Source organism: Gnatocerus cornutus, chromosome 1 (assembly GCF_029298725.1).
Source record: "Gnatocerus cornutus isolate USDA-ARS CGAHR chromosome 1, icGnaCorn1.1, whole genome shotgun sequence".
NCBI classification, from domain to species: Eukaryota; Metazoa; Arthropoda; class Insecta; order Coleoptera; family Tenebrionidae; genus Gnatocerus; species Gnatocerus cornutus.
In genome coordinates this window covers 27,865,928-27,892,580 of record NC_142233.1, presented here as the reverse complement: position 1 = coordinate 27,892,580, position 26,653 = coordinate 27,865,928, and the positions used below count along the sequence as shown (strand labels likewise).

Here is a 26,653-nt window from a genome sequence, read left to right as displayed (position 1 = left end):
TACTAAAGTTTGGTGTTGGGGCATGTTTGCTCATTATTTATCACAAATAGCAGTTCATTTGACAAATTAACGTAATTCCAGACTTTGATCAAGTTCATAAAGTTTCCCGAATTTGCTAAATTGTGCGGAGTTTTCATTATAAATCAAAAGGACCGCCGTTTGATCAAATTGGTGTATGCTCGATTTTTTTTATTTGAATGTTTTCAGGACCTACAGAGAAAATCAAACATTCTAAAGTTTAGAAATTATATACCACTTTTCTGGCTCGAGCGTTGTTTCTACTCCCACTAAATATTTAGCTACATATAGGCAACCTAAAATACGCATTTTTTTATCTACTTGTAGGAGAGAAGTTTAATTTCACAGTTCGGAAGCAAATAAACTGGTAGTGAAAAAAATAACTATTTTTCACCACTTACCTTTTAATTGCATAGATGTCTGGAGAACTTTTTGGATCAAATTCACAATGAGGCCATAATAAATATTTGTACTAAATAAAATAGAAATATTTTTTGGTCTTTTACACCTACACAACTAAACTTCTGGCTAACGATTTTTTTCTTTTTAACAGATTACAGTTCTGTTGTACATGTCAATTACTTTTTATCAGTTTATTTTCACAGCTGCTCTCACTCCAGTACGTGTCAAAATGAAGAAACCAGCACATTTTTATATCTTCAATTAATGTAGAATTAAGAAAACGAGTTATAAAAAACATCTTTATTAATAACCAAAATACACTAGGGGGAAATCACAGACAGAACATCAAACGAAGATAGTTACAAAGAGTATAGCAAGAATGGGTTGGATTTACAAATGTCCTCAGTTATGACGAGGAAGTTGGAACTGTAAAGCGTATCTTGCTTTTCTGTATCTTATTTAATATATTTTACACAAACGGACTTAACACTATAGAATCATAAATGTCTTAACTAGGTGGAAATAAATCGAATGATATGATTTTTGATGTGAAAGGACAAAAAAAAATTACATTACAAAACCAAACAGTATCGAGATGAAGAAAACAATGCCATTGGGAAACTATTTAAATTCATACTCCTGCAAGTAAACATTTTCCAGGAATTTTGTTCTTGATAGAAACTGTCAAGTCCCAGTTTGAGGTTCCATTCGTCCATTGCGCCCCCATCAACCCAATTAATTTTAATATGTTTTTGTTCGTTTTCAATGTAATTGAATTCCCCAAATGCCGCTCATCAAACATTTAACTTCTGAGCCGATTAAATCTTGAATAGCACCCAGGCAATTTTCCCATCACTTACACAAAACAAATGATTGTGTTCATCAATTCATGTTGCAGGATTCTGAATTTCAGAACGGGATGTTGAGAAAATTCCACTATCTAGACCGCGCACGTCTTCGTTGTTTTCTGACTCGATTGCAGCTGGTTTTGGACTGTTGGGACAGACTTAATTCTATGCAAGTAATGGAACTGCGTGCCGGATCCCGAGCTGTCGGCCCACTGAATAAAAGATACAAAATTAATATGAAAGTTTCAAACGTGTGTGGTTGAAGCAATTTAAAATTTCGAGCAGACTTTTGACAATGAAATTCAGTGCGACTTTGTTTCAAGGCAAACATTTAAAGGATTCGAAAACAATAAGAAGACAGGGAGCTCAATTTTGACAAAATTTTAATTAAAATAATTTTCGGTTCAAACAAAGGAGTTCTGTCTGCACTTCTATTGATAGAAACATTAGTTTGAAACGTTGTTAAGCCAATTGTTGTTAGAAGTTATGAGGATTTACTCCAATCGTTATCTTTAGATTTTCAAATACGAATTTAAATTGGTAACAAAATTATAGTTTTTTCTGAAAACTTAAAAAATCTTGATCCCAAATTAGAAATATTTAATCTACATACGATTTACAACATCGGACGCTTGCATCACTTAACTTTAACCTTTGCTGAAGCTCCTTTAATATAATTAAAACTATGCAATTTAATTAGAAGTTAAATTTAATTAGAATTGGTGCAAATGCCAGTTAAACTTATAAAAAAGTTAAATCTTGATGTAAAATATGAAAATTAAATTTCAGGCGAGGTATATTTTCGAGTGTTGTATTTACTAAAGTTTAATTAATCGCTTTTTGCTTTCACGATAACTATTTTTGATCATTCGTCTAAAGTACATCATTTCGTTGGCTATTATATCTTCGGCCCAATTAAGTTTTACTGCACCAAATGGGTTCCAAACAGTTGATCAAGCAATTTGTATTAGCAAGTTTACACCAAAAGCAATTTTCTTTTAATCGTTTTGATCTAATGGAGATAAATGAATTTGCAGTATTACAATACCCCTGCAAAGGTGCGAGTTTAAATCTGTTCCAGGAAAATCACGTATTTATAATGAACATGAATTAGCTTGAAATTGTGGAGGTAATTTAATGTTTCTGGAATTTCTGAAGTTTCTTTCATACAAACGGAAATTTGCGCATTCCGAAAAGTTGCACGGTTTTATGAAATACCAAATTAATAATATGATCAGAGAAAAAGCTGAAAACAAATATTTATTATTCTATCCGTAGTGAGATAATGTTTAGTAAAATTGTTATTCTTGGAAATAGAAATTGAAAACTTTTTCCTTGAAGAAATGCAGGAATCATTGGAATTTCATTTGCTAATAAATGTAGGTGCGGGAAATTTCCCATTACTGAAATTACAGCGCTGCATGCGCTGATATTCTTGATTTTGCCAGCATTTCCGCTCGACTGCATTCTTTTTGTACCTCTTGTATAAAAAATGCACGTTCATACACTTTTAAATAAAATTACAGTAGAGTCACTCTTCCAACCTGTGAAAGACTGAAAGAGTTTACTGAAATAGAAAAATATGCTAACACTGTCAAAATATAAAGTACGGAAGCGGAACTAGAACTGAAAGAAGGTTACCACAACAGTTGTATATTAAACGAAATTAGTCTTAATAAATTTGGTTTGCTAATTTTAAAGCTCGAAACTTATGATTTATTCGTTAATTCCGAAATTGCCATTTATAACATTTTTATTACTTTATTAAATACCAACTCTGGTCGCTGAAAAAACTCATTTCGTTCAATCTTTTGTTCAATATTTTAAAGATGGAGAGCCGTTTATGAATTACGACTTATTTCGCTATTAATAAGAATGTCGCTGATGGGTAATTGGCAATTCGGGAAAAATGAATCTAATTTCTTTTTACTTACTTAATTTTAGTCTGAATACATCACAGGATCAAATTTGTGGCAACGCAACGAACTAATTAAAAATATATATATTGAATTTTGGTGAATGCGCCGGGGCAATAGTTCAAAAGTTGCTGACATTTGTTAAATAGGGAAGTATCATTTTATTTAAGAGTTGTTTGATTAATATTTATGGCTGTTTCAAATTTCTTGCAATTTAACTAGCCACCTGTTGATTTGGAATATTCCCGGAACATTCGCATACTGTAATAATTTCTACTTAAGACGGTTTCCTAATAAGAATTCTCAATTGCTGTAAAGTTATGATATTGTCTGTTGTCTGAAAATTATTAGAAAATTTTATGAGTATTTAATTACCTCGAGGATTTATTAATAGAGAAACATATCCGATGTTAATTAAGTTTCAGATTGTAATGTCATGTCATATCAAGCAAGATTCGCATTTTAAAATAACTAAGTTTGGAAACATGGCTGTTACTATTTCCAAATTTTAATTACAGTCGCTCCAATGGACGTTTAATTAATTTCTAAAAAAGTTTTCTTTCATAGTATTATTAATTACTTGATTCCGATATTTATAGCAAATTTGAAATTAAATTATACGTTGTGATTGAAAATAATTTATAATCAGGTCAGTAAACACGTCACATAAAAACCTGTTGGTTTTACATAAAATATTCCGGACTTAATACGAACTGAAGACTTGTTGAACTCTGTACAAAGTAAGAACAATCTTTGATATATTCCCAACTAGTTTCGCAAACTTCTTAACACTAATTCTAAGGAAGCCCGCGAGTTAAATTAATATCCTTAGTTATTCAGTTCTTGTAAGGTTCGGTTTAAACAGAATTAACTTATAAAAGTAGTTAGCCAAACTGATTAAATAATTATAGAAAGACTAGTTATTGTTATTAGATTACAGACTGACACATTTATGTGATGTTAAAATTAATTTCTTCGCACGAATGGTGACGACAGAGATTCGACTGATTTAATGGTCTGGCAGAATTTAATTGCTAAGAATTCACAAAAGCTGCAAATATAAAAGTCGGGGAGTCTCTTGTGAAATTATGCAGAGCAGTTTTATTTTATGTTGTCTGAGGTTGTCTGAAGACGCTGAAGATAATGGAAAAAAAAATCTTTAAAGATTGCGACGAGATTACCATACAACTTTTGAAAAAATGGTATGAGTTTCCCTTTTTTGACGATCTAAAATAAAATGTTAAATTTTTAAAAATTTTGAAAATTCTAAACAACATATGGATATCCAAAATTTCAACTTAGAGAAACTAAAAACTAATATGAACACATATATTATTACAGTATAAGTGCCGAGAAAGTGTAGTTGAAGCGAGCTTTTCCTGTGAGCTTTTCGCGATAGAACTGTTTTTTTCTACAATTTTTACGTTTTATTAAAAAAATTTTTAGTAATGTTAATAAATCAATTCATGTTGGTTAACATTTTGCGGCTAAGCGCTAAATATCAAAATTATGTCAAAGCCAAAAGGATCAGTTGAATCACTCCAGAAAAAAAGCACGAAAGACATCAGCACAATAAATGTTTCAATCGAAATTTTTAAACTGAATTATTAAATATAACAAAAATTGAAAATAAATACTTTTTTATTAATGTTTCCGAAGAGATTAGGTATTCTTAGTATTTATTATTAATAACACAAATATGCTAAGATGGCTATCATTATGTAGATACACCGAAGAAAAATGAGCTGCAGTTGTCGGCATTAATAAAATTCAAAATTTTGTTAGTAAACAACTTTGTGGCCATGGAATTTAAGATTAGCTTTAACGAATGTGGGCTTGGTTTTTCAGCCGCAATTCCCCTTGAAATCCCTACTTTTTCAATTAACTGCTTTATAAATCTTTGTGCATTAAATATACTCCTTCCAGTTGTGTGAATCTTTTGAACTACTGTGCTAGAATGAAGTGTGTTTACGTCTAATTCCATTAAACTTATAATTAAGCGATCCCCTCGCTACTCGAAGCGACAATATACCCAACGTAAGAGCTCTAAAGGCATTTTCGTGGTCACATCCCGCCTTTGTGCACCACATAAAGCCTACCTGTAATTGTTTGTTTAATGTTTGGTTAATAAATTAAGCGAATAATATTTATGGGAGAATAACAGGACAATGTACAGATTAAAGGAAACGTGTTTTGGAAAGGAAATATAATAACATGTAGTTAGTTTATAAAATAAAAAAAAAATAACGAAAGGACTTACCATTGGGGTAACCAAACACCTGAAAAAAAATTGCCAAATGCATTAAAACCGTCTGTTTACTCCTGGAAATTTAATACGATTATATGAAACTTTAGTTTGATCATTACGGGCGATAAAACGTATTAATTGGTGGTGAAGCGTAGCTTTACTATCCTCTCACAAGTTATGGACTCAATTAGGTCAAGTTTTATCCTTCAAAGTCTGGACCGAGCTGATTTTTGTCACGGACTTTAACCATCGATCGAGATGTCGCTGAAGTTAGCGTCATTTTATCGGATTCATTTTCATGAATTAAACGCCCCAGTACTTCGCCTCAAATGACGCATGCATGCCGGTCGCACTTTTCACATGCGAATTTCCACCGATCGTCGTCTTTTTTTCACACAATTTTCGACCAAATGACACCGTAATGACCTTCTGCCCCATCTTCAATCAAAATTCTCCTTCTACATGAGAACAAAGTGGTAAAACTCAACCCTTAACCTAACTAGAAAATTATTATTCATTTCAACCTTCAATAGTAATGTAGCTTCATAAATACGACATCGAAAAATTACAAATAAATCACTTAGTAATCCCCCATATCGCATATACGCCCACCACCCGTCAGAGGGTGGCAATCTCAACCCCTCAAACACGACCTCCGATTATTTTAAAAAATCCGCAATGTAGCCTTATGAATTTGACATGAAAAAATTACAAATAAATCACTTAGTAATCTCCCATATCGCATATATGCCCACCACCCGTCAGAGGGTGGCAATCTCAACCCCTCAAACACCACCTCCCACTATTTTGAAAAATCCGCAATGTAGCCTTATGAATTTGACATGGAAAAATTACAAATAAATCACTTAGTAATCTCCCATATCGCATATATGCCCACCACCCGTCAGAGGGTGGCAATCTCAACCCCTCAAACACCACCTCCCACTATTTTGAAAAATCCGCAATGTAGCCCTATGAATTTGACATGAAAAAATTACAAATAAATCACTTAGTAATTCCCCATATCGCATATACGCCCACCACCCGTCAGAGGGTGGCAATCTCAACCCTTCAAACACCACCTCCGATTATTTTGAAAAATCCGCAATGTAGCCCTATGAATTTGACATGAAAAAATTACAAATAAATCACTTAGTAATTCCCCATATCGCATATACGCCCACCACCCGTCAGAGGGTGGCAATCTTAACCCCTCAAACACCACCTCCGATTATTTTGAAAAATCCGCAATGTAGCCCTATGAATTTAACATGGAAAAATTACAAATAAATCACTTAGTAATCCCCCATATCGCATATACGCCCACCACCCGTCAGAGGGTGGCAATCTCAACCCCTCAAACACCACCTCCGATTATTTTGAAAAATCCGCATGTAGCCTTTTGAATTTGACATGAAAAAATTACAAATAAATCACTTAGTAATCCCCCATATCGCATATATGCCCACCACCCGTCAGAGGGTGGCAATCTCAACCCCTCAAACACCACCTCCCACTATTTTGAAAAATCCGCAATGTAGCCCTATGAATTTGACATGAAAAAATTACAAATAAATCACTTAGTAATTCCCCATATCGCATATACGCCCACCACCCGTCAGAGGGTGGCAATCTCAACCCTCCAAACACCACCTCCGATTATTTTGAAAAATCCGCAATGTAGCCCTATGAATTTGACATGGAAAAATTACAAATAAATCACTTAGTAATCTCCCATATCGCATATATGCCCACCACCCGTCAGAGGGTGGCAATGTCAACCCCTCAAACACCACCTCCCACTATTTTGAAAAATCCGCAATGTAGCCTTATGAATTTGACATGGAAAAATTACAAATAAATCACTTAGTAATTCCCCATATCGCATATATGCCCACCACCCGTCAGAGGGTGGCAATCTCAACCCCTCAAACACGACCTCCGATTATTTTGAAAAATCCGCAATGTAGCCTTATGAATTTGACATGAAAAAATTACAAATAAATCACTGAGTAATCTCCCATATCGCATATACGCCCACCACCCGTCAGAGGGTGGCAATCTCAACCCCTCAAACACCACCTCCGATTATTTTGAAAAATCCGCAATGTAGCCTTATGAATTTGACATGGAAAAATTACAAATAAATCACTTAGAAATCCCCCATATCGCATATATGCCCACCACCCGTCAGAGGGTGGCAATCTAAACCCCTCAAACACCACCTCCCACTATTTTGAAAAATCCGCAATGTAGCCTTATGAATTTGACATGGAAAAATTACAAATAAATCACTTAGTAATCTCCCATATCGCATATACGCCCACCACCCGTCAGAGGGTGGCAATCTCAACCCCTCAAACACGACCTCCGATTATTTTGAAAAATCCGCAATGTAGCCTTATGAATTTGACATGGAAAAATTACAAATAAATCACTTAGTAATCCCCCATATCGCATATACGCCCACCACCCGTCAGAGGGTGGCAATCTCAACCCCTCAAACACGACCTCCGATTATTTTGAAAAATCCGCAATGTAGCCTTATGAATTTGACATGGAAAAATTACAAATAAATCACTTAGTAATCTCCCATATCGCATATATGCCCACCACCCGTCAGAGGGTGGCAATCTAAACCCCTCAAACACCACCTCCCACTATTTTGAAAAATCCGCAATGTAGCCCTATGAATTTGACATGGAAAAATTACAAATAAATCACTTAGTAATCTCCCATATTGCATATACGCTCACCACCCGTCAGAGGGTGGCAATCTTAACCCCTCAAACACCACCTCCGATTATTTTGAAAAATCCGCAATGTAGCCTTTTGAATTTGGCATGGAAAAATTACAAATAAATCACTTAGTAATCCCCCATATTGCATATACGCTCACCACCCGTCAGAGAGTGGCAATCTTAACCCCTCAAACACCACCTCCCACTATTTTGAAAAATCCGCAATGTAGCCTTTTGAATTTGGCATGGAAAAATTACAAATAAATCACTTAGTAATCCTCCATATCGCTTATACTCCCACCACCCGTCAGAGGGTGGCAATCTCAACCCCTCAAACACCACCTCCCACTATTTTGAAAAATCCGCAATGTAGCCTTTTGAATTTGGCATGAAAAAATTACAAATAAATCATTTAGTAATCCCCCATATCGCATATACGCTCACCACCCGTCAGAGAGTGGCAATCTCAACCCCTCAAACACCACCTCCGATTATTTTGAAAAATCCCCAATGTAGCCTTTTGAATTTGGCATGGAAAAATCACAAATAAATCACTTAGTAATCCCACATATTGCGTTTTTTCCTACTACTTTTGAGAGGGTGGCAATCATAACCCTCTTTCTACAGTATCCGGCATTTTTCGAAACACCTCAATGTAGCCCGTTCAAAATAATACAAAAAAATGTATAAATAAAACGTCTGTTAATTTACATAAGAATTTGCCCCCACCGTCAAAGGGTAGAAAACCAGCACCCTTTATGTATTCACGTTCTGTAAATGTAAAAAATTTAAAATTTAGCATAACGTCATTAGTATCAAAAAAATTTAAAAAATTTACTGAATAATGTTTTATTTCAAAAATAGCTTTACTAACTCTCAAAGAGTATCGTTTTATTTAAACAAAATAGCCAGTTTTTTTTATCTGGCAACCCAGAATACAGCTTCTCTTTTTTAGATTTGCAGACTTTACAGGGGATACATTTTACAAATGAGGAGCAGACTTTCAAAATGCAGTTTGTCCCTAATTGCATATTTTTAGAAATTAATAAAATCTGCAGCTCCTTTAAGAAATAACTTGCATTTTTAAACATGTAGCAATAAAATAAGGAAAATTATGTACTATTTGCACACAAATTTCACGACTAGAATAGAAGAGAATTTCGCAAAAAAACAAAATGGCGCCAATATCTCAATTTGTGAAAAAATGGATAAACTGCACTTTGAAAGTCTGCTCCTCAAGTTGGATCTGAAGAAACGTTATTTCATTTGAAAACATCGTAGACAAAATGGCGGGCCGACTGATTATGTAGCCAAGTGCATTTCATATTGTAAATCAAATAAAGAGCTAGGTAAATTGAATTAAATTAAAGGAAATTAAATGGTTCCGTCACGAAACTAAATATTACAATTTCATGCGTAATAAGTGCTAAATGACAAAATGTGCAAGAGGTTACAAAATGTTACAAATCGAAATTGCAAATTCCAAGTAAAATTATCTATACGCATGTTCCTATTCCTTAAAATATCAATTATTATCCTGTGTAGGGTAGACACCACCCAGGGTTTTCCATTACAGTTCACCAAACGATCTAGTGCGGTTGTGGCTTTGACTTTTTAAACCGTTTACAGCAATTTTACCGCAAACCTTCATAAACATAATCGTCCTCAAGTGGTTGGGTCTTATCTGCATTAAAATAAACCCCTAGGATAGACGTATTTTGAAGAATTCTATTGTTTCGATTTGTAAGACTGACCAGCTGGGTAAAAATGTGTATTCCGGTTCAGATCTAACCACCAGAGAATGTTTATGTTTATGGGGGTTTGCGGTAAAGTAGCTGTAAACGATTTAAAAAGTCAAAGCCATAACAGCACTAAATCGTTGCGTAAACTGTACCTACGTGTCGACGCAGCTCCGAGCCTTGACAAAATCACGTACGTCTGATAAGTAAACAATTAATGATAACAATCACATACATAAATTCCTTGCTGGTGACGTGTCAACGAAGAGGATGGTCAAAACAAAACAACCAACTTAGCGAATTTTTTATTGTTATTAGTCTAATTAGATAATTAGGTGGGTACTCAAAACATATAACATCCAGAGTGTCTCAGAACTGGCGAAGATGAGTTAACAACAGATCCTGGCTAAATTTGCTAAAAACAAATTAATTAATGCAATATAAAATTAAACAATCAAATACGTTTCTTTTTATGACAAAAACGATGTTGCTAAGTATCTAACAATGTAAGGTACATTTGAATACTGATTAATAAAATATTTGTGATTGGTTAGCGTTACATTGCTCTAATGTAAAATCTAAGGAGCTATTTCAATTTCATTTGCTTAATGCAATAATTAGGCAGAACCTAAAGTTATCGAGTCGTTCAGAAATTCTGAGACACCTGCATATTATATGCATTGATTTTCTCAAAATTACTTGTATTTATTTACCTTAAAATAAAATAAAATAAAAAGTAAATTCAGTTAAGATAAAAATCCAAAGTCCATGCAAAATTGAAATTTCAAATGTGTTACGGAAACCTGTTGCAGCTATTTTTTAAAGAGACAGCGGAAGAGGACATAACAGATAGCTATTTCCTTTAAATAACAAAAAAGTCAAGCATACCTGCTTGGTAATCTATAATCTATAAAACCTCTATTTTTGTATCTAAAGTTTAAAGAAACTCTAAGGAAAATTTAATGAAAACCTCGAGACATTTTGCGTAAGATTAAACAGCAAAAACGGGCAGTTTTAATTTTCAGATAAAATTTCGATTTTAACGTATTCTCGTAAAAAATCCCATGTTCAGTAATTACTTCAAAAAAATTCTGGTGCATAGTCAAAAACACAATGGCCGTAAATTCAGTAAAAAAAAAATTAGAATGCAACTTACAATTTTACAAGGTGCATTCTGGGTTGCCAGACAAAAAAGTATTATTTTGTTTAAACAATTACACCTTTACCCTCTAACAGTTGGAGGGTGTAAACCGGATATAAGAAATTTTAATAACAATGTCATCGGACTAAAATAAAAGTAATAACTATAATAAAAGTTTTTTGAAAAAAGTTGAAAGTTGTGGAAAGGGGTTGAGATTGCCACCCTCTGACGGGTGGTGGGCGTATATGCGATATGGGAGATTACTAAGTGATTTATTTGTAATTTTTCGAGTTCAAATTCATAGGGCTACATTGCGGATTTTTCAAAATAGTCGGAGGTGGTGTTTGAGGGGTTGAGATTGCCACCCTCTGACGGGTGGTGGGCGTATATGCAATATGGGAGATTACTAAGTGATTTATTTGTATTTTTTCCATGCCAAATTCAAAAGGCTACATTGCGGATTTTTCAAAATAATCGGAGGTGGTGTTTGAGGGGTTAAGATTGCCACCCTCTGACGGGTGGTGGGCGTATATGCGATATGGGAGATTACTAAGTGATTTATTTGTAATTTTTCCATGTCAAATTCAAAAGGCTACATTGCGGATTTTTCAAAATAGTCGGAGGTGGTGTTTGAGGGGTTGAGATTGCCACCCTCTGACGGGTGGTGGGCGTATATGCAATATGGGGAATTACTAAGTGATTTATTTGTAATTTTTTCATGTCAAATTCATAGGGCTACATTGCGGATTTTTCAAAATAGTCGGAGGTGGTGTTTGAAGGGTTGAGATTGCCACCCTCTGACGGGTGGTGGGCGTATATGCGATATGGGGGATTACTAAGTGATTTATTTGTAATTTTTCCATGCCAAACTCAAAAGGCTACATTGCGGATTTTTCAAAATAGTGGGAGGTGGTGTTTGAGGGGTTGAGATTGCCACCCTCTGACGGGTGGTGGGCGTATATGCGATATGGGAGATTACTAAGTGATTTATTTGTAATTTTTCGAGTTTAAATTCATAGGGCTACATTGCGGATTTTTCAAAATAGTCGGAGGTGGTGTTTGAGGGGTTGAGATTGCCACCCTCTGACGGGTGGTGGGCGTATATGCGATATGGGGGATTTCTAAGTGATTTATTTGTAATTTTTCCATGTCAAATTCATAAGGCTACATTGCGGATTTTTCAAAATAATCGGAGGTCGTGTTTGAGGGGTTGAGATTGCCACCCTCTGACGGGTGGTGGGCGTATATGCGATATGGGGGATTACTAAGTGATTTATTTGTAATTTTTCCATGTCAAATTCATAAGGCTACATTGCGGATTTTTCAAAATAATCGGAGGTCGTGTTTGAGGGGTTGAGATTGCCACCCTCTGACGGGTGGTGGGCATATATGCGATATGGGAGATTACTAAGTGATTTATTTGTAATTTTTCCATGTCAAATTCATAAGGCTACATTGCGGATTTTTCAAAATAGTCGGAGGTGGTGTTTGAAGGGTTGAGATTGCCACCCTCTGACGGGTGGTGGGCATATATGCGATATGGGAGATTACTAAGTGATTTATTTGTAATTTTTCCATGTCAAATTCATAAGGCTACATTGCGGATTTTTCAAAATAGTGGGAGGTGGTGTTTGAGGGGTTGAGATTGCCACCCTCTGACGGGTGGTGGGCGTATATGCGATATGGGAGATTACTAAGTGATTTATTTGTAATTTTTCCATGTCAAATTCATAAGGCTACATTGCGGATTTTTCAAAATAGTGGGAGGTGGTGTTTGAGGGGTTTAGATTGCCACCCTCTGACGGGTGGTGGGCATATATGCGATATGGGGGATTTCTAAGTGATTTATTTGTAATTTTTCCATGTCAAATTCATAAGGCTACATTGCGGATTTTTCAAAATAATCGGTGGTGGTGTTTGAGGGGTTGAGATTGCCACCCTCTGACGGGTGGTGGGCATATATGCGATATGGGAGATTACTAAGTGATTTATTTGTAATTTTTCCATGTCAAATTCATAAGGCTACATTGCGGATTTTTCAAAATAGTGGGAGGTGGTGTTTGAGGGGTTGAGATTGCCACCCTCTGACGGGTGGTGGGCATATATGCGATATTTGAGATTACTAAGTGATTTATTTGTAATTTTTTCATGTCAAATTCATAAGGCTACATTGCGGATTTTTTAAAATAATCGGAGGTCGTGTTTGAGGGGTTGAGATTGCCACCCTCTGACGGGTGGTGGGCGTATATGCGATATGGGGGATTACTAAGTGATTTATTTGTAATTTTTCGATGTCGTATTTATGAAGCTACATTACTATTGGAGGTTGAAATGAATAATAATTTTCTAGTTAGGTTAAGGGTTGAGTTTTACCACTTTGTTCTCATGTAGAAGGAGAATTTTGATTGAAGATGGGGCAGAAGGTCATTACGGTGTCATTTGGTCAAAAATTGTGTGAAAAAAAGACGACGATCGGTGAAAATTCGCATGTGAAAAGTGCGACCGGCATGCATGCGTCATTTGAGGCGAAGTACTGGGGCGTTTAATTCATGAAAATGAATCCGATAAAATGACGCTAACTTCAACGACGTTCGATCGAGCACGTAACTGATAAAGGATCGAACAGGGAAATCATATCATAATCTCGAAGGAACCTGTTAATGGCAGCGAAAATTAGTTTTTGTTTGCAGGAAGTTAAACTCAGTAATCTTTGCATAAAAAACATGCGATCGAAATTGGTGTGTGACTGAGCGTGTTCAGCGGTTAAGTGTAAATTATTGATAAATTACGGTTTGGTCTCTAGGCACACATTAGGCTGAACTTATTGTTGCTTTCACAGGTTTAATAAGTGTGCCGCGGGCTGGAAGTTTGTAGTAACAAATTATGAAATAGGAGTTGGGAGGACTGTTGGCAAAATATGAGGAATTACGTATAAAGTTAAAGAAAATACATTTAAGTTGTGAACTCTGTACTTTTACTACAAAGAAAATTGTAGAAAACTAAAACGAAGTAACAACTTTTTAATTGTAATGGAAATGTTAACCACTCAGTTCTGTTGATAGAGTTTTTATAAAAATGTACAAATACTCTTCAGAGCACTTGGTTTTCATTTCATCTTCAGTGGAGCTTTTTTCCGGCTCCGTTCTGTTAACAAAGTAAACACAATAGTTATAAGAGCTCAGCTTCGCACCGATCGAAATAAAAGACACACTGAACTGCTATCTTTGCAATTCGGCATTATAGAGGTTGCTCCATTATTGGTATCATTGAAAATAAATAATATACTTACCAGGGTTTATTGTGGTCGTGCGCGAGAAAAAATGGAAAGGCTGATCTCTTCTAGAATAATTTTAAGCCTCCTCTAAAAAAATAAAATATTGTTTTTATGCGCATTTTTTTGTTCTGAAAGATGCGTGAGTTATGTACACAATGCGTTAAACTGAAGTCTGAGTGGGGTGTTATGTTTTAAGCAGTGTCCTAAAATAACTTCGGATGCTCATTATTTTGTATTTCGATTCCAATCTTGGGATAAAAAATCCGCTTTCTCTTAAATTTGCACTCTCCAGTGAAATTCTTGCAAATTGAAACACAAGCAGCGATCAATTCTCATTAAGTGTTATTTGAAGCAATCGTTCATAAAATCTCCAATTTAAAGAGAATATTTGCTTTGTCAACAACGGACAAATACATGCGCTTTGTCAAATTGATTAATTCTAAAATCATTCTACTATACTGCTTGAATACAAAGAAGGAATCGTTTAGAAGACCAATAACAGCAAACAAAATGTCCTGAAATGAATTTATTTTATTCGTATCATTACGGGACTACACAAATATAAAGCTTACAATTGAAATGGGGTTTGAAGAACCGTTATTAAGAGTGTTATAATAGTCATTTTCTGCTTTCTATAAGCGGTATTTGTTGATTTTGCTTTATGTCAATATTTAGACCATTTCACAGAACTGAAAGTTTAGCTATCTTCAGTACTTATGCATGACTCAATATTTGCTGGAAAACGTTTTAGTAAAAAGGAAATTATTGTGTTATTACAATGAAATGTATGTTGAATTACAAAAATCCGATCCAACGCAAAAACGCTTAATTACCGAGTGAATTAATGTTGAAACTAATTTTTGTCGCACCTCCACTTTCCTGGCTGTCGGGAAAAATGATACAATTCTTTGTTTTCTGCTTCCAAAAAAATGAAAATAAAAAATGGTCACTTCACCCGCCATCATTTACAACTCATATCCCTGGGGGTTAGATTCATTTCCTTTCAATCAGACTCCTTCAGCTCTTTTATCTTATTTGCTTCATTTGCAGCTCACATGTCGAAAAAACTCCCCGACATTTTGACTTTTATTAATGGGCCCTCTAACAGATAATAATTTAATCAGAAACTCTTTTTCAATTAGTGCGTTTATCCTTCCGTTTTTCCCTTTTGATAAATTAAATTTTTTACTTCCGTGAGAAGGAAAATTAATATGTGATTTAGGCAACGGTGCACACAATAGAGTGGTTTCGAGAGGGTTTTATGATAAATTAATGAACATCTTCTGACACTGACAAGTATAAATATAAAATTAAAGTTAGTTTAAAGCAGACTTGGCAAAGTTTTCATAATATTGTTATCTCATAGTGAAACTCCGTTTATTGTTGGATATTATTAATGTTAGTTTCCACAAAAAAGTTTCAGTTTTAATGAACCTAAAACACTAGTATAAGACGTGAAAATAATTTCATTGTGCAAAGTTGATGTGCTTCGCTATTATTTTCTCATTATTTTGCATACCCTAACAAGAATTTTATTTGTTTAACGTTTTTATACACGAAAACTTGTCCTAACAATGAATTATCCATTACGGCGAGTTGAAAGTTTTTTCTGAACGAAATAAACTCTTCAGAATGTTAGAACAGTAAGTTAGACGTTAGGAATTTTGTAATTTTTCTTAAATCAGTTATTTATTTTTGTATTGTTTTGTATCCGAAATTATTGTCAACACACACACTTATCTTTATTTCTATATTTATACCGCGGAGCGTAAACAGCCAACAACAAAGGTTGAAAAGAGAAAATTGCTTAATAATCGCTCTGAATGAAACCGTAGTAGGTATTCCAAATGTCGCTTCAACTTTTTATTGGGGTTTATTATTTTATGTGGGAATTGTGTAGGTTTTATCCGTCTGTTCTAAGTACATATAGGTATGTATTGTTGGTCAGTATTGTATTTTTCCGGACGCAGAGTTTTTTTCAGGTTTTATTTCAACCAGTTTAGGATCTGCTAATCTGATTCTACGTTAGTTCCATTGTATTTGGTCGTAAATTAAAAGGGGAATTTTGAATAGAACTAAAATGTAAAATGATATTGCACTGACTGAATTTATTCCACATTTGGAGACCACACTTCTGATACTTTTTGAATTACAAATTTACGAGCAACACTCAAAGTTTATTGTGGCATTTTTATGATTTTTGAATTTATTATTTGCGAAATTGCTTTACGAATTTTTCCCTTTTGGCCAATCGCCATAAAACTAAAACTTAAGTTAAATTTTTTGGTTATTGACCTATCATGATTTTATAGAAAAATATTTAACTGGAAGATATTTTGTAGTTAATAGTAATTAACACTTTTCTAGCTTAAGCGTTATTGTTTTTCGACGTTAGTTTCCATCCTCACCAAATATTTAGCTTAATATAGGAAACCCAAAATACGCTTTTTTTATCTACTTGTAGGGGAGAAATTTAATTTCACAGTTTGGAAGCATACGACGAAATCACAATTTCTCAAGCTAGTAGTAAAAAAATATAAGCACATTAATGAAACATCGTCGTTATCCATCATTTTTATTTATCTAAAGTTAAATGAAACGAAGTGGATTTTAACCAGGAAACAATTCCGACTCGTTTTTCATATCTTGCGTCCCTACAGACATTCGTTATTTTAATCGCCGAAAACCTTTTCCATTACATGCAATAAATTCAAACGCCTAGAAACTTTTTACTCTCAGAACCATGCAGTTTTTATCAGGACCAATGTGTTTTTTGCCGTTTGGTACGAGAACCGACGACATTAAAATGTCAAAATGGAAATGCCAGAATAACGAGTATTGTAGTTTTTTCACATAAATAGAATTTAAGACCTCAGAAAGGCGCTTCCGTTTACCGAACATCAATATCTATCCTAGTTCCGGAGATGCGATACCCTGAATATCTGAGGTGAGCACCCTAAGGAAATCGATTAGATTTTTCTGTTTTAACAAAATTTATTGAAGAGTCAATAAAATGTTCTGCGTGCAAACCAACGATTTATCTCTTTTACTCGATGAATATTTAAAGCATGTTTCATTTTTTCAGTTCGTCTGCATGCTCATATGTGAATATTCACACAAACCTTCCATCTTGTTGACATGTTGACCACAGAATTTACATGCAAAATTCAAGTAAGTATGTCAAATGGACACCTTTGAGCTGTCAGTTTGAAGCTTGGAATATAATAAATAAGTTATACAAGCAGCCTCCAGGTTCTTTACAAAGCAGAGTTAAGCTTCAAAGCCACATTGAGTTTAGGAGCTTTTATTTTATTATTTTCTTTATTTTAACGCAGTGAAACGTGTGATGTTTCCCACGTCTGCATTCCTGCATTTTTGTTATAGAACATTCTGCATAAAAATGTGATTTTAGGACTAAAATAATGTTCTGATGTCATTTTAACTCTTTATTTTGCTACTAAAGTAACAGTAACAAAACTTAAAACGATATGTAGAATACTGATTTGTGTTGTCTTAAGTTCCTTCGTTGCCTCTTTCATTCACTGAAATTACGAGTCTGCCCTTATTGACTCATTCATAGCGTCATATCGATTTATTTTCCTACTTTCATCAACTGATGAAAAAATGTTTCTCGACATATTTTTTTACATACCTGCATATTCTGACGTCGTCTTGGGAATTGAATGTCAATGCAGATTAAATCTCTGATAGAGCGTCTAAATCTGCGTGAAAGAGCGCAATAGATAATAGGATTCAAAGCGGAATTGGCGTGGCCCAACAGAAGAAGGTTTGCTTTCAACGATTGGCGATTCTTGCTGTTGATATCTTCCAGAAGGTTTATGACGTGGTAAGGAAGCCAGCAGGCGGCAAAGACGAACGCCAGAAGGAGGAGGATGCAAGCGACACGTCTTCGGCCGCGCATCAATCGATTTCTCTGAAATAAAGATGTTGGTGATTTATTATAGAAAATAAGTGATGAATGTGGACGACGGTGGTGAAATGTGCCTCGTTTCTTATTTTACTGCCAATAAAAGTCAGTGTCTTGTTGCATATTTTAGTAGCTTGCCGGCTGTAAAAGTATGAATTGTGGTATTATTTTTAATATTCTAGGAATGCATAAAATAAATTTACGAACAAAGAAAGATTTTCTAGTTGGAGACACGTTATTGAATGATTTCAGGATTTTAAACTGCAGAAGAAAATGTATTTTGTCGACTGGAGATGTATTTGAAATTCTTTGTTGTAAATAGATACACCCATTACACGATTTTCAATGGAAAAAATCTTTTTTGTTTACCGGTACTTATCTGGTCATTGTTATTTCTTTACGTTATAAATTGCAACATAATGAAATTAGCTTCATATTTTGAAAATGAAATAAAACGATTTTGAAATAAAAACATGGTGGATGCGCCGGGTCAAATTTTGAGAGTTATTTGGCCAGAGAAACACAGAAAGAAATTTATTGAGTATGAATTGTGTTGTATAGTTTAATGGGTGGTCAAATAAATATAGTGTTTGCACACGCTTTTTTTTTTCAAGAATTAATGTTTGCCAAGCAAAACTCATCAATCAGTTGCTTCAAAAATGTGGGACATCCCTCAGCCTCAATACACAGCTGACGTCACATTGGACTTTTATTACATAAAAACCCCTACATAATATTGGAATTGGATTAAATATCGCACTACGGACGCCACACAAAAACAAGATATTGTTACCATGACCCAAATGTAGGTATTGTCCGTCCAGTTAAAAAAATGCGGCTCGTAATGATGCTACAACATTTTCAGATTGATGAATTCTCTCACTTTCAGCGACGGAAATGTATAAGGCAATTAGATGCCAGCATTGATCGCAAATTCCGTCGAAACCAGATGCGAAACTGGAAGAGTGATTACGCAGACATTTGAGTCGAATTAACTAACGGCTTTTCGACAATGGAGAAAAGCGCACTTTGAGATTGAAAATTTGAACTAAGTGCGGCCCATTTCCCAGTGTAATAAGAATCTTTTTCTCACCTGTTGCATACAGCAAGGTCCATCGTTGTCGAAAGGTGGCACTCCTGCGCAGAGGGTGCGACTCATCATAGCGTAAGCGAAGAGCATTACAACTCCTGAAATTAAAAACAATCTTAATTGAATTACAGGAAGCAAAATCTTGTTTAACGTAAAAATGGCGAGTGATGGTTGAGCAAGCGATGACATTAATCTCAATTTTATCGCCATTCTTGGAAAATGTTGCATACTTAGGGCACTTTATTACTCGTTTTCTATTGAGGCAATAAACTTCAAGAGGAAATAAATTGAAAGAAATTCCCACAGTACATTACTTGCTTCATTTACTTTCCGCCACAATTGTTGTTTATATCGTACCTGGTACTACAAACATGAAGATGAACCAAGTTATTCCCAACCCTTGCCGCATCTCTGCTGCAGAGTCCCCGAAGTACATCTCCCAGTTTTCAACGCAGAATCTGATTGACACGTTTTGGTTGTTGAGAAGTGGAATATGTTCTACTTTTCCTCCACTTACCAGAAGAACTGGTAAGAAAAGTAGAAAAGACAGAAGCCATAATACAAAAATTACAATGACAGTGGTGCGTCTGTTGAAACACCGATAAAATAATCCGAGCGGTCTTGTTATTGCCAGATATCGGTCTACAGACATTGCTGTTATGGTGAAGATGCTGGACGCTACTGAAACACCTGCAAAAGATATACAACGTTTAAGAAAATGCGTTAGTTTAAAATCGTATATTTTGCAGGATTGGTTCCACACTTTCTTGTCACATTGAATATAATAGTTAATGGATTAGAAGCCGCGTAATAAATTGCTCTACGTTCATCACATGCGATTATGTAACCACAAACTAAAAGGTAATTACAAAATTGGCAATCAATTAACTGATTAATTAAAAAACGTTGACACGGCCTTCGAAGCGAATAATCATTAATTGAAATTGAGTTCCGAAAAATTTGGGGAAATGGGTTTTACAAAAACTTTATGAACTGCCAATAATCACATTTGATGGATTAAATGTTGTTCGGTTTGAATTTGGGGTAACAAATATTGGCATTTTTTTGCGTTTTGGTTGGGCAGTTTCTTAGGTTTTCATCAGATTTTCAATCTCAGAATAGTTATAATTAGATGCTTAAAAATTAAATTTTTACTTTTCAATTTTTATGGAAAAAGCTGAAAATTTGATGTCAGGATAACCAGTCATGCTTTAAGTTTTAAGAAACTGATTCTGCTTAACGCAGATAAACTTCAACGATTTTATAAAGCCCAACAAGGAGTCAAATTATGAATTCTAAAGATAATAAAACCGGGTTTAAAAAAACAAAGATCTTAAAACGAATCTAAAGTAATGAATGTAAAAATGGTAATATGAATACATATGAAGTATCCAAAAAATTAATTAAATCGATGGATTATGAAAAAATCGAAAACTTCATGAAACTGAAATAATTGGAACACAAATACAAAGAGAATCGCAAGGATCAAATAAATCTGAAGGTTTCAAGGCATCTAAACTATCTAACATAATGTAAAATGTACAGAATTTAGAACTTAATAAAAAAATGGAAATTTTAAGATTGTTAAGTAGGAAAAAATTTTAAAATTGTATTTCTACAAAAAAAAAGGGTAAAAATTTTTATTCGTCGAGAAAATTCACATTCTTGTTTTAAAATTGCATGACTTAGCAGAAGTGGCATGGCGGAATTATAGTAACGTCTCCATATTCTAGTATTTATTTTAAGAGCAAAATTGCCAAAGTTAAAAAGTTAGTAAAACAATCTCTGAAAAATTTTAGATTATTTCGTAGAAAAAAAAATCTAAAAATTGTATTTCTTGTCTAAAATTTTGTAACAGTTGATAAGCGAATCGACAATAGTAAAACCGCTAAATTTTACTTGTTTTAGGAGCAAAGTAGCTAAAGTTAGGGAAAATTTTAGTATCGACAGAATACGAAGAATCAACAGGCATCTAAAAACAGTATCAAAAGAATTTACATAAGAGGATTACAAGGATTTAATATTTGAACACACATTAAAAATTAAAAAATATGGAGAATGTAGGATCAAATAAAAAATAAAGAAACAAATGGAAACAGAAACACTGTCTGGATTTCATCTTCTTTTTTTTTATGGAGCTTTCATATTTCATATTTTTCAGCTTTGCATGTTTTAGATTTAAACCACACAACTCATGTAAGCATGTTGATTTAAATTGTGGCTTTATAATCTACAACGCCATAACGATTTTCTGCCTCTTGAATATGATTACTACTTGCCCCTAAAACATTTAACCCCATTGCACAATGTGTAAACAATCTGTCCATTTTCTGTATTCTGTTTAAACCTTCTAGTAACCACATCGGATGACACGCATGGTTTAGTTCGCTTTTATCTAGCCCAGTCACACTGTCTATAAAATAACTTTTTTGCATTTAAAGACAGAAAGATATTGCAGACATAAAAAGTAAGTCACTGCACTTTTACACAATAAGTTAAAGTAATTAGTGACACTTTCCATTTTTCACAATCGAAGAAATGAATGGCTTTTTCGACGACGAAGAAAAGGAATGCTTTTAGTCATTAAATATTCAACATGACGCTAAACCAATTTTTTTTAAATTGAGAGCTCACGTCAACAGTTATCATTTTTTCCCCATTTCCAATAAATTACAGAAATGGATTAATATAAATGACACTGCAAATAAAATACGATCTCCGTTAAAAAGCTTCAGTAATTCATCTTACGATCGCCACTTTAATATTAATAGGTATAAAATTTATGATCTCAAACCAATGGTTGTCATTCACTTTGTTTTGTCGGAAGGGAAATGTCGAAACCACTTCGTGTTTTATGATCGCTCATCTTTGCTTTAAATTGGTCGATTTTTCCATCAAAACTATCTTCGATCAGCAGAATTGATAGAACTGGCTGGTGATCCATGAAGGAAATATATTTCACTTTCTTACGTTTACATTTATTTGCATATAATCGGATTAATCTCGAACGAAATGCTAATTTTATTTATCAGCGACAACTTTATTGCTTTCACTTCTAGAAATGTCACAGGTTGAAGTTTTTACTCGTCGAAAATGGTTACTTACATTGGAAGTATGTTTGTATTTTACAGGTGTATTCTCCGAAGCTATAAATTGCAGTGTAGGCGGCATACGCTGCATTCGGCATACACACCAAAGTCACGAAGAGGTCTGCCACGGATAAATTGACGAGGAAGTAGTTGGTAACACTGGAAAGAAAAACATACTTAGGAAGTTCGTTCTGCATTAACATTCTTGGAGCTAAAAATATTTTAAACAAATAAGCCAAGACCGCGTCTTTTGATGTTAAGTTTTGTTAATTTCAATTTCAAACAGATTGAATAACTGATGATTTATGCCGGTTGTGTCAGGTATTTCAGATGAGCCATCAATTATGCTAAAGCTGAAAAGGAAGTGCACATCAAGCGATAAAGAATTTATTCAATTCGAGACGAAGCGGTGTATTCTTATATTTTTCATTTTTCATATTTCGTCAGGATAATTATTATCTTCGGGCACAATGAAACCTGCAGTGTTCGATGGAAGCACTCTTTGACAAAATATTAACAATGTTTTATGATTTGACAGTGAGTTAATGAAAATCAATTTTTCAGTTAAATTTTAATGGAAATTTTAAATTATGTGATTTGTACATTATATTCGCATTATTTTTAAGTTTTTCACCGGAAATCTAACGTGTGTGAAATGTTTTGTCGCCAACAATCATGTTTCATTTCAGTGCATAAAATTCGAATGAATGCACATATTTAATAGAAAAATATTCAGCGGTTTGAAACTGTCTGTTTTTATGTTCCAATGAAACAATGAAATGAAGTGCTTTTCATGTTCATTTTAGAGGATTAAAATGTAATAAAATGTTAAATCATTTTCTTCATTTAAATAAATTTATGAAAATATTTACTTTTTAAAGAATGCGAATATTAAGTAGAATATTTCTTTAGTTGCAACACTAACACTATTGAGATATACTTAGTTTTGAAGTTGGAGTTTGATTAATCGCGCAAACTTTTATCAAATTGTCAATAACACTAGTCAACAAATTATGCAGTGGAAAGTCATTTCTAAAGTAGAATTGCCTTCTGATTCTGAATCTGAACTCCTTTTTGCTCCATCCAGTCAGGACTCAGAGAATTTTTTTTTTTTAGCTCATCGCGTTCGGTTTTGTTTTTTTCAGTTTTGCTTAATAACTTGCAAAATTATAAGATTCTGTGACACATCAATAAAAATGTATTTAAATAAGCTTTCCGGTGGACTATATAGAAGTCGTCGGAACAGTTAGTTTTTGCCAAGATATTTGAGAAAAACTGATGAAAACTGAATAAAAAACGGTTGTTGACCCTGTAATTATTAATTTTAGAAATCAATTATCGAGCCTATTTACATTTTAAAAAAATATGTTTGGAAAATCCGCAAATTTACCCTTAGTAGGTGTATAATTCCATTTCGTAAACAAGTAATTATTGTTTTTAGAAATTGAACGTAAACAAGGGTTGTTTATCTCCTACACAAAGGAAAATTTTACAGCATGAAATGTTTATCTACAAAATTGCTTGGAATAATTCAAGAAGCTGACAGTCCCTAAAACTATTTTTAGGTCAAATGAATTAGCAATGCACAAGTTAAAACTTTTTGCAAAATTAGCGCCACATTTTCCGAAGAAATGTTACAGGAACGGATCTCTCATGTTTACGTAACAATCGGTAAACAATCGCTAAAAATATTCGTCCTTTTAGAACCACCAAATATTTAAAATCAATAAATTTTTACAAAGTCAACAGAAAATTAGTGAGATTTTACCATGATTGAAGGGAATTCGTTTTCTTGCGTATAAATTACATTTTCGTCTTCAAATTATACAAAAGCTCTGACATGCAATTGAAATAAATCACATCTGAATATGTAATAAAAATCGCATTCCAATACTGCTTGATTTCAATCAAATAACATTTGCATTAAAATTAAAGGAAAGCGAAGAAAATTGTGCAATGAGACCATAAAAATACAACACCAAAGAAGAATAATTGACAAAATACAATTCTGCTGGAAGTGAGTTCATTTCTGGTCGACACATTTCTATTCAAATGCACTATTGTTTACATTTTTGGCTATTTTTAAATGAACCACTTGCATTAGCGGTTAGTAATTTGAGAGGTGCGCATTTGCAGGTGTATTTTTAACTGCACATATTGTAAGTCTTTTAAAATCTATTTTAAAAATAATTAAAAAAAACATTACAACTTCAAACTGAAATTAAAATAAGCTTCTTATGCTTGCAAATAAATCGGTTAAGCGGCGTTTTATTGTATAAAATTCTAACTTCAGAAACAAAATATATAAAATTTAATCCTTTTGTTTGCAATTTTGCTTATCCCAGTTTTATTATGACGGAATTCTCTGAAATTCTTCTCAAATCAATTGCTGTAAAGTACAAGTGCGGTTTTAGTGCTGCGTTGAATTGGTAAGCAGAGAAAATCCTCCCGTCTTTCTACTTTGTTTCAAAGTCTCCATGTTCAAAACACAATTTGTTATTCTTAAGATAATGATCCTACTTCACAAAATCTGGCTATTACTATTATTTTTCTTCTCATTCCAGAGTTTTATGCGTATTACTTCAAATAAGCAATATTTATTCCGTCGCGACGCCTCGTCAAAAAGTTGGAACAACGTAACTTTGAAATATACACGACAACTTTTCAGGAATAATTTAAACTGCCAAATAAATGCACCCCATAACACGTAAATGTCATCTCAGTTTATTTTTGCGTGAGGATGGAAATTGCTTCGACTCTTTTTTATATTAAGTTTTTAACCTAAAACGCACGTCAGCCACAGATCCAGAATGTATGAAGCTCGATTTATGCGCGATCTTCTAAAAGCTATCGAAGAAATGTGTTTTTTCACACTTCTTTGTCATGTCACTTCGGCATCATTTGGAGTGTTTTACGGCGTAATGAATGGAGGAGAACGCGAGTTTAAAAATCGCGAGCAATCAAGAAAATAGTGAGATTACATTACAACAGAAATGCTAAGATATGATCTCGAACGCGAACAAAAAAGAAACAAAGTTTTTGTAGGAAAATAAAGAACACTTCTAGATTGTTGTGCGATGACAAATGGCTCTGTGAAAATACAAAAAAGCAGAGAAGTTGCGGCTTAAAATGTTTTTTAATCTCCTCTAGGTGCGGAGGTTAAAGTGAGAACTTTTTTTCATGCAGGATAAATTATTGAGGATGGGAATACCGAAAATTTCCCTGCTTCGATGGGTGCAGGTATGAACAAATTTACTGAATGTTAAAATCAACAACAAGAGTACAATCAGAACTTTCTTTGCTAATTTGCCTACTCTGCATGGAAGCCGCAATGAACTCCACAACTGAAATAAAATTGAGAGATTTTCCAGGTGGTAAAAACTGGGCGTGAGAAAGATAACTGTTGGCAGCACAAAAAGCTTATCCACCAGTTTAAAAGTATAATGTGCAATTAAGCTCGAAAACTTTGTCAGCATGCTAAAATCTAGAAAAGTCTATAATTCTGTTTACAGTTCCCTTATGCAGATGTCCTTTCTTTTCCACAAATTACACATTCGGTATGGATTATGTAAATGTAAACCAGATTTTAGCATGAAATGTAGAAATTAATTAATTTAGCGAGGTAATTTACCCTTACTGTGGAACATAATTCAAAATTTCTTGCGAACTGTTCGACACCTCTTGAGGTGCATTTACTCTCAAGTTTACCGTGCCATACGATAATTCCAAATAAAGGGGAAAGTTTGAAAGTCGTTACTCAGCTTCTAGTTATTTTCGTGCTAGTGGAGATGTAATTTCAACGAGACTCTATTTGGATTTTCACATAATTTGACTCGTTTAATGTGAAGTTATCTGAAATGAAATAGAGCGGAATTTACACGTTAAGGTACGAAGAAATATAAAAGCCAAAGAAGCTGAAAACTTTGCAAAGTGCAATGGACAAAGAAAGGACACATAAGAAAAATCAATAAATAAGTGTTTACTTGGCATGCACTTCATTGTAATACCACCTATCAAAACGCAGACAGGATCGTGTTCAAGAGATAACAAGCAAAAAACTACACTGTTCGTGGAGAATTTAGAACATACTTAACATGTCAACAGGAAAAATAGACTTGTGAAAAACCCTTAAATAAAAGAACAAAAAAAACTTTGTTCTAACTTCAGGGAAAAGGTAAAACATTTAGCTGGATGTTTCTCCACTTCAAATAAACCGCTC

General features: G+C 34.0%; 1 protein-coding gene across 5 annotated transcripts in view; it reads right to left on the bottom strand.

Moving 5' to 3' along the window:
* Positions 1–749: 749 nt before the first annotated feature.
* Positions 750–26,653, bottom strand: part of LOC148181238 (orexin receptor type 2-like) — a 38,608-nt gene continuing 12,704 nt past the window's right edge. Inside the window, exons 3-8 of one of the 5 annotated variants that reach the window (XM_088039722.1) lie at positions 22,451–22,593; positions 19,703–20,035; positions 19,349–19,443; positions 17,980–18,261; positions 5,445–5,463; positions 750–1,480 (exon numbers count right to left, since the gene is read on the bottom strand). In XM_088039722.1, coding sequence (XP_087895848.1) covers positions 1,434–1,480; positions 5,445–5,463; positions 17,980–18,261; positions 19,349–19,443; positions 19,703–20,035; positions 22,451–22,593 — 919 coding nt within the window. In that variant the 3' untranslated portion in view covers positions 750–1,433. Of the gene's footprint in view, positions 1,481–5,444; positions 5,464–14,342; positions 14,415–17,760; positions 17,928–17,979; positions 18,262–19,348; positions 19,444–19,702; positions 20,036–22,450; positions 22,594–26,653 lie in introns of those variants that run through there. The other 4 variants (XM_088039713.1, XM_088039730.1, XM_088039736.1 and 1 more) reach the window with 4 other exon arrangements.